At 47.5% G+C, this 12,438-nt stretch overlaps 1 protein-coding gene across 4 annotated transcripts in view; it reads right to left on the reverse strand.

Annotated features, from left to right (window-relative positions):
• Positions 1–12,438, reverse strand: part of CCDC63 (coiled-coil domain containing 63) — a 48,003-nt gene that overhangs the window by 16,914 nt on the left and 18,651 nt on the right. For all 4 annotated transcript variants that reach the window (XM_073880952.1, XM_073880953.1, XM_025889773.2 and 1 more), the window contains 3 exons: positions 10,750–10,970; positions 5,377–5,451; positions 1,344–1,536 (listed from right to left, as the gene is read on the reverse strand). In XM_073880952.1, the coding sequence (XP_073737053.1) occupies positions 1,344–1,536; positions 5,377–5,451; positions 10,750–10,970 (489 nt within the window). The remainder of the gene's footprint in view (positions 1–1,343; positions 1,537–5,376; positions 5,452–10,749; positions 10,971–12,438) is intronic.

Here is a 12,438-nt window from a genome sequence, read left to right on the forward strand (position 1 = left end):
CTCAGTGTGCCTAAACTGTGTATACAAAACATGTTTCTGCTAAACACCTGTTTTATTTTCCACACCCTGGACACAGTCTCTCTAATGAGCTCCTCCTGGTTGACAACATTTCACCTATATTGTCACAACTCAATGCTGGGGGAATTAAGCACATCCTGTGTGACCCCACTGGGAGAGGACCCTTGGAAGCTTGCTCCTGGCTTCCTCCAGACTTCACTCCAGGCTCCTTTTTCCTTTTGTTGATGTTGCTTTTTATCCTTCTGCTGTGACAAATCATAGCCACAAGTACCACCATGTGCTGAGTCTGTGAGCCCTCCTAGCAAATCACTGAACCTGGCAGGAGGGGGCATCATGGGAAACTCCGAAACACAGATTGTATTAAGAACCACAGGTTTTATTCTAAGAGCTGTGCAAGCCGTTCATTCCAAATTGTCCTGATCTGTGGAGGTGCATCCCTCCTGCTCTATCCTGAGCTCAGGTTATGGCTAGAAATGTGTGAAATAGGCATTTGCTACATGCCAGGCACTGCTCCGAACACTTTAGTTCTTCCTTTCCAACCTGTATGCTTTTCATTTCTTTTTCTTGCCTTATTGTATTGCTTAGGACCATCACTATGATATTGAATAGGAGCAGTGAGAGCAAACATTCTTGCCTTATTCCTGATCTTAGAGGGAAAACATTCAGTTTTTCACCCTCAAGGGTGAGGTTAGCTGTAGGTTTGTTTGTTTGTTTGTTTGTTTGTTTAAAAGAAAGAGAGAGCACAAGCAGGGGGGAGGGGCAGAGGGAGAGGAGATAGCTGACTCCCTGCTGAGCAGCGAGCCCTATGTGGAGCTTGATCCCAGCACCCCAGGATCATGACCTGAACTGAAGATGGACACTTAACCACCTGAGCCACCCAGGCGCCCCTAACTGTAGGTGTTTTGTAGACACCCTTCAAGGTTAAGAAAGTTTCCTTCCAGTTCTAGTTTGTGGAGTGTCTTTATCATGAATGGATGTTGAATTTGTCAAATGCTTCTTCTGTCTCTATTGATATGATCATAAAGCTTCACTAAAATTAAATTTTATTTAATCTTCCCAACAACCTTATGAGGTAGGCATTGGGTTTACTCCTCATTTTTTTTTTTTAGATGAAAAAAACTAAAGCATGGAGAGGTTCAGAAAGTTGCCCAATGGCACACAACTAGTAAGAGGAGAACCAGGATTTGAACCCAGGCAGGCCAGTGTTAGTGCCCACATGCTTCACCACTAGGCTCACCGCCACCCAAAGAACAAGTCCTCGTGCCTGCTCATAGAAAGCTCTGGAAATGGTTCCTAATGGTCCAACGGGCCCCAGCTTGACTCACCAAGGTACTGTGGAAGGTTGTTGTCGGTGATTTTCCCCGTCTCCCCCAAGTGCCCCAGGATTGTGGTGGTATCACAATTAATCTTTTTAAACAGATTCTCCACCGAGTTCTTGAGATACTCCAAGGTCTTGCTGATTTCCTTATAGCTGTTCTCATACATATCTGCCTCCTCCGTGGTCTTCTTCAGTTTCTCCTGGTAACAGACCCCAATTCCCACCCTGCATCAGCCAGACTGACACCCTAGGCTCAGCTCCCCACCCCCAATGAGGACCTTCTGTGCCAATGGGAGTTTGGGACCCTCTGGAAACAGGGTCTTTGAACTACAGATTTTCAAACCTCTCAGGGGGTGCAAAATCAGTTTATTAAGCCTCAATCAGCATTTTAAAGAAAGAAAATAAATAGAACAGAAAAGAAAGGAAGAGAAAATACTAGTATGCATTACAGGTAAAGAGGGGAAATATTGTTAAATGGACATTTTGTTTCACTTACAATATATATACGTGTTTATATGTGTACTGGATTGCTTTACTTTTAATGTTTTTTAAAATAGGCTCCACACCCAGCATTGGCCCAAAGTGGGGCTTGAACTCACAACCCTGAGATCAAGACCTGAGCTGAGACCAAGAGTCAGATGCTGAACTGACTGAGCCACCCAGGCGCCCCAGGATTACAGTATCTTTTGGAAGCTGGTGATTCATTTTTTTAACGTTGTGGCCCACAGGAAGGAATACATTTTATACTGCGGCCCAATGTACGCGTGCATACATACATACATACATGTGCGTATGGGTGTGTGTTTATGTGTATTATCTAATCAAATGAAGTGAAAGTTTCACAAATCAATGCTCTCATTGTGTGTTTTAATCTTTTCTGTTCTGTTTCATTATTTTTAAATGCTGGTTTGATCCAACAAACTGATTTTACCACTTGCAGTTTAAAACACATCACTCTAGCCCAGTGGTTCTCAAAGTGGGGTCCCAAGACCAAGAGCATCGGCTTTACCAGGGAACTTGTTCAAAATGCAAATTCTTGGGCTCCAGTCCAGACCCTGATTCAGAGGCTCTGGGGATGGGCCTGGAAACGTGTGTTTTAATGAACCTCCAGGTGACTGTGATGTACGGTGAAATTTGAGAAACCCTGCAAGTCCATTGGATCTTGGCTTCCCATTGGTATCACCTGGAAGCTTCAAAACACCTGCTGCCCTGGCCCCAGCCTCAGAGATTCCGGGGCGCAGGCTTGGCCTCAGGAATTTTAAAGCCTCCGAGGAGAATCTGATTTGCAGCCCCGGGCTGAGAATCCCTGCTCGGGGGTGAGAGCTTTGGGTCACTTCCTGTCTCTCCCTCTGAGTCCTTGGCTTGCTGAGGTGAACCAGGCCCTGTGAGGAGCCATTCCCCGTGGCTCCATATGCATCATCCCAAATAACAGTCCCAAAGGGTCAGTCCTATCCACACCCCCCATTTTCCAGGTGAGGAAACGGAGGCTCCAAAGCACACAGCCTGGAGAAGGAAGCCAAGATCTGGACTGTCACTCAACTGCCACGCCGGGCAGTTTCCTCTGTGCCCAGCACCCGGGGCTGCGAGACCTCCGGTGGTGGCAAGATCTGCCATCTCCAGGTGCATTAGGGGATCCCGTGGTTAAACGGAGAGCCTGATGTGGTGGTGACAGCACCTCACACACCTCACACACATCACCTCAACACCTCCTCACAACTGCTTCGGTTTCCAGATGAGGAATACTGAGGTCAGAGAAGAAAAACAAACTTGTGTTTAGCTTCATCTACTGAGTAGTCTGAGTGCCTGACCTGAGCTTTATCTCTTGAGCAGTTATTTAGGCCCAAGGCGGTGGTGATTTTGAGGTTTCATTGACTTACAGGACAACCCCAGTGATAGCTACGTTTAGAATTCTCTGCCCACAGCATGCCTAGCGCGTACGTGCATGACTTGACAGAACCTCCGCGGCCCGCTGCAGTGAGGATGATCATTATCCGCATTTTACAGGTGAGAAAACAGAGGCTCAGAGAGGTGCAGTCACTTTCTCAAAGTCACACAGCTAGGAAGTGACTTTTCTGAGAGTCATACCCAAGCATTTGTTCCCAGGGCCTGGCTGCCAAACTCCTAGGCAAAACCCTCCTGTTAAGGGACAGGTGCCACCACTACTCCCAGAGGAGCAGAAGATGATGGAATGGAAGGTGTGTGGAAAGGTTCCAAGACTGGAACAGAGGTAAACGGTCTTTAGCAGGGGGTAAGAAACAAGGGCTCTTGTGATCCCATTGCTTTTAAGACAAATTCTCCTGTGTGGAGTATTTTCATTTGAAAAGAGGCCTCCAGAAGTCATGCTACAACCAAAGGAACAAAGAGGGGATGGAGGGACTTCAGAGGTGGAGGAGATGTTGGAGGCTGCCCCACCAGCCTCCCCAGTGTGCCCCTTTTGAGGCCTTCAAAACCCCAAGATGAAGAACAGCACCAGTTCCAGCCCCAAGGAAGCATCTGGACACTGGGTGGCCCTGAAGCTGAGGACATGGGACCCCAAGCACGTGCGCAGCTCGAGGAGGGTCTCCTTGGACTGGGGACCTGTCTGGAAGTTTAATTCCTGGGAGAGGCCTCTCTGAGCCAGAGGGGCAAAATGGGTGCCTTGTGCTTTGCTGCCTCCCAGTGGCCTACTAGAGAATGGCACTGCCATCCCGATAACCAGGTGCACGCCAAGAAAATAGGTCACAGAGAAGGAAAGGATAATGACCCAGGAGGACAGTTCCTGGGCCGTAACTACTGGATTAGAGCAGGGCTGTGTGGTCACACTCTGGGTTCATATCTTTGTCAGACGTTTGCTATCCATTCTCCCCTTACACCTTAACAACAAACTCCTGATTGTATTTGGGGTGGCAATGTGCCCAGCGGAAGTTCTATTTCCCATCCTCCTCTGCAATAGAGATGGCCAGTGAGATGTAAACACAGAAGGCATTGACTGAGTCTTCACGGAAGGAAACTTTTAAGCTGCCCAACAGGCAGCATAGTTGTTGTTTTTGCCTCCCTGACTTTCTTTCTGCCTGGAACATATATGCGATGGCTGGATCATTGGCAGCTACAATACAACCATGCGGCATCCTTGGGAATGTAAGCCACACACCAAAGATGGCAAACAGGAGGAGCCTGGGTCACTGGTGACATCATGACCAGCCCTGAAGGACCTATCTCCAAACTTATTTCTTTTTTTTTTTTAAGATTTTATTTATTTATTTGACAGAGAGACAGCTAGAGAGGGAACACAAGCAGAGAGAGTGGGAGAGGGAGAAGCAGGCCTCCCACCGAGCAGGGAGCCGGATGCGGGGCTCGATCCCAGAACCCTGGGATCATGACCTGAGCCGAAGGCAGACGCTTCACCGACTGAGCCACTCAGGCGCCCCTCCAAACTTATTTCTTAACAAAGTAAATAATTCTACCTTGCTTAAGCCATTGTTACTTTGGTTCCTTGTGATCAGCAACTAAATACAATGCAAAGCTCTTATACAGCATCCCAGCTCCATAATGTTGGTCAAGTGACTTTACCTCTCTGAACCTCAGTCTCATCTGTACAATGTAGAGATCATAGCACCTACCTCATAGGGCTGTTGTGAGGATTAAATGAGATAATAGAAGCAAGGCGCTTATCCCAGCATCTGGTATGTAGTAATTGCTCAACAAATGTTCATAATAACTGTTAATTGATTGAGAGCAGGCCACAGCCAGCACAAGGAGGAGAGAAAAAAATACTGAGGCAGAGCTCTGCCTGGGACGAAGTTATAGGCACAAGTGCCTGGGCTAGGCTTCCTGAAGTCGGGGAGTCTTTAAAATGGACAAAGAAGCTATAGGGACAAAATTCTGCAGCAATATCTGTAGCGGAGGTGGCCCGAGACAAAGGCTCAGGACATGTCAATACACGAGCCAGGCCAATAGAGTCTCATCGGCAGATACCATATTCTCCTCTCGAGAACCACCAGACAGGCTGCCTGATAGACAACAGAGACTCCCATGTCCCTCCCTCCCCACCCCAGTGTTACCTCCATTTCTCTCAGGACGGAGCGGTTGTCATCATGGGATGATTTCTGCTGGGATCGCAAGGAGATGATCTCATCCTGCTCATGAGAGAACCAGACCGTAAGGAAAAGCTGGTGCTCCCCTCCCACCGCACCTAAAACTGAGCCTGTGCCTTCAGGAGATGATGAGGATTTAAATTATCTGTTTTGAGAGCCCCCAAGCCCCTGGGCCCCTCTTATGCCCATGGAGGTTCTTTCTGATGTCTCTCTCTCTCTCTTTTTTTTTTTAAGGTTTGTTTATTTTTATTTTAGAAAGAGAGAGAGGAAGGGCAGATGGAGAGAGAGAGAATCTCAAGCAGACTCCCCACTGAGCACAGAGCCCAAGGTGACGCAGGTCTCAATCCGAGGACCCTGAGATCACGACCTGAGCCAAAATCAAGACGCTTAAATGACTGTGCACCCAGGTGCCCCTGATGTTTCTTAGTTAAAAGGAGGATGAGGGCGTGGGTGGGTGGGAGGTTCATCCTTTTCGGAGAATTGTCTAGAACAGCACAGTCAGTGGAACGGTAATGGTGGCAGTGTTGCCTCAGCACCACCCAGTCCTGCAGCCACTAGCCCCTCCTAGGCACTGAGCACTCGAAGTGTGGCTAGTGCCACCGAGGAGCTAATTTTTAATTTTATTTAATTTAAATGAATTTACACTTAAATAGTCACACATGGCTAGTGCTACTATAATGAACATAAGGCAGCTCCGGAGCAGGGGTTATCAAATTCTAGCATGAATCAGAATCATCTGGAGGTTTGTGAAAACACAGATTGCCGGGCCCCTGTCCCAGAGGTTGTGGGCGAGTAGTTCTGGGTGGGGCCCAGGAATGTGCATTTCTCAAAAGTTCCCAGGAGCTGCTGCTGCTGGTTGATCCAGGGACCAGATTCAAGAACCCCTAGGGCTAGAACAATGTGTCCAAATAGAAAAGGCTACCTTTTGAGTAATTTCATCTCTAGGAATCTGTCCCATGGAATAGTAGGACATGTGGGCAAAGTGACTACTCAAGGCTGTCTGTCATGTTATTAGTATAATGGCCCCCAGTTAGGGACAACCTAAATGTCTACTGATGGTGGATCAGTTAGATCAATGATGGCACATTCATATCATGAGGGGAATGGGTCTCAAATAAAAATATGGTTAAAAATGCAGATTCCTAGCCCATTCTCAGAGAATCTAGGTTTGTAGGTATGGGATAGGATTTGGGGAATCTGCATTTTTAAGAAGTAGCTTATGATTCTACTATAGAGCATCCACATCCCCAGAAGCCATTAAAAAGAACATAGAAAATGTTGGGAGGTGTCTATGATGAATTTCGGAGGGGGGGGATTTTCAAAACAGTATGAACAGTCTAGAATGATCCCAGTACTATAAATGGGCACCTTTCCTGCGTCAGGATCTTTGCACTGCTGTTTCTTCTGCCTGGAACACTCATCCCCCAGAGATCTGCACAGCTTATTCCCTCACCTACAAGTCTGCTCAAATCTTAGCTTCTCAAATTCCCGTGCCCTCATTTGGCTCCAGAACCCCTCTTTACCTGCTGTACTTTTTCTTTTTATCCACACCACTTTTCACTTTCTAATATACCCTATAATTTATGTATTTATTAGGCTTGTTGTTTATTGTTTCTCTCTGCCAAAATAGAAGCTCCAAGCAAGCAGAACTTTTTGTCGTTTTGTTCCCTGTGCCATAATCAGTGTCTAGAATAGTGCCTGGCACATAGTAGGTGCTCAATAAATACTTGCTGGGTAAACAAAACCAAAAGAACATTTTTTGCAATCAGAATATGTAACTCTTGGGGTGCCTGGGTGGCTCAGTCGGTTAAGCATCTGCCTTCGGCTCAGGTCATGATCCTAAGACCCTGGGATCGAGCCCTGCATCAGGCTCCCTGCCCAGCGGGGAGTCTGCTTTTCTCTCTCACTCTCTCTCTCTCAAATAAATAAAATCTTTTAAAAAATATGTAACTCTCTATATGCTATAGGATAATCACTATGTGAAGTTTCAAAGGCATCACCCTCCCCCAAAAAAAGAAGTCAGAAGGAAATAGATCAAAATAACAACAATGACAATCCCTAGGGAATGGGAAAATGGATGATTTAAAAAATTCAGTCCCTAAGTAGTTTCCAAATTTTCTATAATGAGCATATCCTTCTCTTATAAGATTTTTAAAATATAAGCATTTTCACTAGAAACGAATGTTTTCAGGAATTATTCGGCAGGCATTTCCAGCTGTATTAAGTCCCAAAAGACACAGTTCTATAACTTCAAAGAAAAGCTCAGAAGCTACTGTTCTGGTCCAAACATCATCCTACTAAGAGAGAGCCTGAAGCCCAGGGAGATCATGGGCTTGCCTATCCTTCATCAGATACACTCGTGCTAAGGCCAGAGACAGGCTGTGTAGCCTAGAGAGAGGAGACCATCATGGGGAGTGGCAAAGATCAAGGTTAATTTTGTTTAGGAACCATTTCTTGATTGGGTCAGTTTCTGACTAGCATCCTCACATCCCTCTGCTATAGTCTGTCCCTGTCATCCCACTGGGACTAGGAAGGTGCTGTCTGCTAGAAAATGACCTGCCCACTTCCCAGGTCCCAAATGGACCATCCATCTTTCTTCCACCCTTCAGATCTCCGCGTCCAAAGATTTTCCATGCAATACTCAAGATGGCCACCTGAGGGCAGTGGCGAAGCGCCTACACCGGAGGCAGAAGCTCCAGAGGCTTGCCCGGCCCGGCGGACACAAGAGCGGACGGCACCCAGCTTGTATGGGTGGATGTGAGCGAGGGGCCTTCAGCTCAGAGTGGAGCCTGCGGGGCTAGAGTCGTCAGATCGGATTTTCCAGGAGAAACCAGAAATCCAGGTTTTCATGTGGAATATCCTGATTTTTAAATGTTGGCAACTAATAATTTTTAAATTGGCGGGGAAGGGGAGACCAAGCAAAAGAATGAGAGCGGGGTTCAACCAGTTACGACCTCTGACCCCGGCTCTCTCTCCGGAGGGGGTGAAGTCAGCTGTTAGAATCCTAATTGTTTTGGATTTATATATTTTTCTTACCTGAACCGTAGTTTGAGCAGAGGTGCCACAAGAAGACAAGAAGGTAAGGGTCCAGGCAACCCCTCCAGCCACCCCTCGCACACCCCAACCCGCTCATCCAAAGCTGCTCCGTTTTACCTGTTTTCTCTACCGTGTTTCCTCACAACCTGGCTTTAAATGAAAATGTTCTGTAGCTTTATTTTACTTTATTTTATTTTATTTCATTTCTTTTTTTTTTTTTTTTTTTTTTTACAGAAGTTTGGAAAGTACTGCTCTAGTCCAAGTAGGTCATTCTACAGATGCGGAGAATGAGGCCAGACAAGGCAGGAGTGGCCATCTGTCATCAGACACACTGGTCCTGACAGAGACAGTCTGTGTGCCCGAAGGAGAGGACACTATCCTCATGGTGAATGGCAAGGTCAAGGTCAGTTATTGTTTTGGAGCCATTTCCTGGTGCCTCCCACTGTGTGCAGGGCCATCCTGGGCATCAGGAAAGCAGAGGGAATACACAACTGTGCCTGTCCCCTGGAAGATCACCTTCCAGAAGGGAGACAGAGGGCTGTTCAAGCTCATCTCTCCCCCCACCGTCATCTCCTCTACACACACTGAGCTGGACATGTTCCATTTCTCCCCAAATCTACCTGCCTCTCTTCCCCACCCTCTGCTGCACACCCCAGGGGCTACGGCTCTGGGCTCCCTTGTCCCCTGGCTTGGGTCTCACCCAAGGGAGGCACCAGCTGGAGATTAGTGGGTGGAAAGAGGTTGGGGGCACTTGCCCTCCCCACCCACCGAACTTGGCAGGTCACTAGCTTGGCCACAATCCCTCCAGGAGAAACACAGAGAAACCCTCCTCCACACACCTCATTCCTGATTCCAGAAACAGCTCCTTCCTCACACCTATTCTGGAGCCCTCTCTCGCTGGTCCTGCACTTTCCCCTTGTAATTTCCTTAAACCTTTGTAAATAGTCCCTTTTTAAAAAACCCACCTCTATTTACCCACTTGGGGCACGCCATCTGTTTCCCATGACCACCCTGATACCACCACCTTCATTCCTATCATGTTCGCATGTCACCTGTACAATTATTACCTATCACTCTCGATTACTGTCTATTAATAGTTTTCTTTCAATCAGCCAGATTGTGTTCATTGTATTATGTTTACTGTTATTATTACTTATCACCCTAAGTAATTAAATCACTAGTTTGCAAACTATATTTGTCCTACTCCTCATAAAAATTAACTCACAACTAGTAAATTAAAATGTTTTCACCTGTATTCAGGCTACTAGCTATTTGCACATGGCCAATGCACCTGCTCCATATTCAGGAAACAGTGACGTTGCAAAAGGAAGTGGCTCCTTTCACCATACAAACAGCACAGGGACCTCCAAGGGAGGAGTAATGAATTCCCAGTGGTGGTGACATTTGTGCAGGGTCAGGACTAACGAGCAGTATTTCATCAGAAGAAAAGCAGGAGGTGGGGGAGGAAATGGGACAAGGAAAGCCTCAGAGGACAGCTGAGACTGGCAGCTGTGGAGGGCGCCTTTGGGGTCATGAGGGGAGGTGAACCTGCCAAGGCAGGTTGAAGCCAAATTTTTGAAGGGGCCTGAGTGTCACACTAAGGAGTTTAGATTCTATGCTATGCAGACAGTTCCAAAGGCTGTTTATGTGTGTTCTGGGGAGTAAGTAGCCCAAGGAGCCAATTCAGTTTGGGAAATTATGGACTCAACAAAGGTACATAGGTTTCTTTACTGCGGGACTTGTCAGAGCCTTTATGATGCTCAAGTACCTCAATTCTCTTCAAGATGGATTGACCATCTCTCCTCAATTCTGTGAAGCTGTTGATTAACATGAGTCAGCAAGCTCTTAAGGCAAAGGGCCAGAGAGATATTTTAGGCATTGCAGGCCACATATGATCTCTCTTGCCTATATCCTCTTTTTTTTTCTTTTAACCCTTTAAATGTGTAAAAACCATTCTTAGCCCATGGCCTGTACAAAAACCGACCGCAGGCTGTATCTGGCCATGGCTATAGTTTACTGAACCCTGGATTATGGAACATGCCATGGATTACAAATGTCACTATTGGGGGTGTGGGGGCAGGACCACATTATGTGTTTGCATCAGTTGGAAGACAAATACTAATTTCAGAAAGGTTAAAATGGAAGGGGGGATCCCTGAAGAAATATAGTGTTTCCCAAACCAATTAGACCTCGAGGCCCTCTTTACAGGGCATCTCAAGGTGTGCTTTGAGGAACCCGCTTTGAGAAAGGCTGCAGTGAGGGTGTGCACGTCCCAGGCCTATAGGAAAGAAGAGCCGCCCCCACCTGGATTCTCTGGGTCTTCTTGTGCATTGTCTCCATGTCATTGTTGAGCTCTGTGACATATGTGAACCGAGCGAAGTTCTTCTCCTCCTTGGCCAGAAAGTCCTCAATGAGCTGATTCAGGTTCCCATCCTTGGTCAGCTTCAGCAGCCGGAGGTGGGCCACCTCAAAGCTCTCGAAACTGTCACCCATGCTCTTCTTCCTGTGCTTCTTTGCCTTGAGAGCTAGGAAGGAAAAGCCAGCAACCATGAATCTGAAAGGAAGCCACTCAGAGCAGTGCCAGGCAGGGAGACATGCTCCATAATGTTGTCACTGTGCCCTGGGGAGGAGGCTAGACTTTTTCAGGAGTGGGGGCAAGCGCTTTACTCCTTAGTCGCTTCACAGATATTTAATTGAGCATCTACGAGGTGCCAGACACTGTGCTGGGCTCTGCAGACACAAAATCCTTGCCCTGTGGAGCATTTAGTGGAGGAATCAGACAAAAAGAGGAAAGAAAAGGAGATACCCACGTAAACAGAAGATGTACATCACCACACTGTGGCTCAGGTCACAGAGGGGCAGCATCAGATGCTGTGATGGGGGAGCTGGGTGGCCAGGGAAGGCCTCTCGAACGAGGTGATATTTGAGCGGGGTGAAGGTCAAGGGAACCTGCTGGCAGGCTCAGACGTTGGCAAATTCAAGGAATTAGAACCAAGAAAGTTCTCCAAGTTTTGTTCTCTCCCACCTGATGCCTACCACAGCCCCACATTTCCCGAACTCAGTCTTGTCTCTGATTTAACCTCCAAATGGCCATCACAAAGATCTTTTTAGATCTTCCTAGGCACATCTGGCCATGTGACTCCTTTACCTGTTGTTATTTAGAGAGTGAGAGGTGGGGTTTCTCAGAAACACACTTTTTGCAACACCACAGTCCCAAATGAAAAGGCATGAGAAGATGGGAAATGCCAAAAGCCCAAAGCACAAATGCAGTCGCCTGGTGTGTGTGTGTGTGTGTGTGTGTGTGTGTGTGTGTGTGTGTGTGTGTGGTGGGGGCGGGGGGGGTTCTCCAAAGAGCTCAGATTTTTCAGTTTGTTCAGGGGAGAGTAAAAATAACAGCCCTCAGACTGTTCTCCACAGAAAGGGCTCTTCTTGCAAGGTTGGCATGTGGCCGTACCTGGGCACTTAGATGGTAAACAGTTCCCTACATGGATATCAGACTTTCCCTAAACGCTAGGAGTGCCTCACTGTGCCTAGGCTGTGCAGATGGTGTGTGTGTGGTTCATGCTGAACACCTGCTTTCCTTCCAGGAGGCTGGAATTGGGGTATGCCAGGGAGAGGACCCCTATGTGACCAGCGCCCAGTGAGATCTTGGGCACTGAGGCTCTAATGAGCTCCCCTAGTAGATACCTCTTCATACATGTCACAGGGAGATGCTAGGGGAGTTAAGCATGTCCTGTGTGACTGCCCTGGGAGAAGGTTCTGGAAGCTTGTGCCTGGGTTCCTCCAGCCTGTGCCCCATGTGCCTTTCCTCTTTGTTGGCGTGTGCTCCGTGCCCCGACTGCCTAGGCGTGCGCGTCACTACGGGCTGAATCTCGTGAATCTTCCCAGCGGGTCACCAAACCTGGGGGGGAGTCCTGGGGACCCGACACCCAAGTCTCTTCCCCCAAACAACAGAAGAGGAGCCTCAGAGTAAGGACACAGCCTATGGGTTAG

This window comes from Callorhinus ursinus, unplaced genomic scaffold, assembly GCF_003265705.2.
Source record: "Callorhinus ursinus isolate GAN/ISIS: 27379988/994484 unplaced genomic scaffold, GSC_fseal_2.0 scaffold41, whole genome shotgun sequence".
Classification (NCBI taxonomy): Eukaryota; Metazoa; Chordata; class Mammalia; order Carnivora; family Otariidae; genus Callorhinus; species Callorhinus ursinus.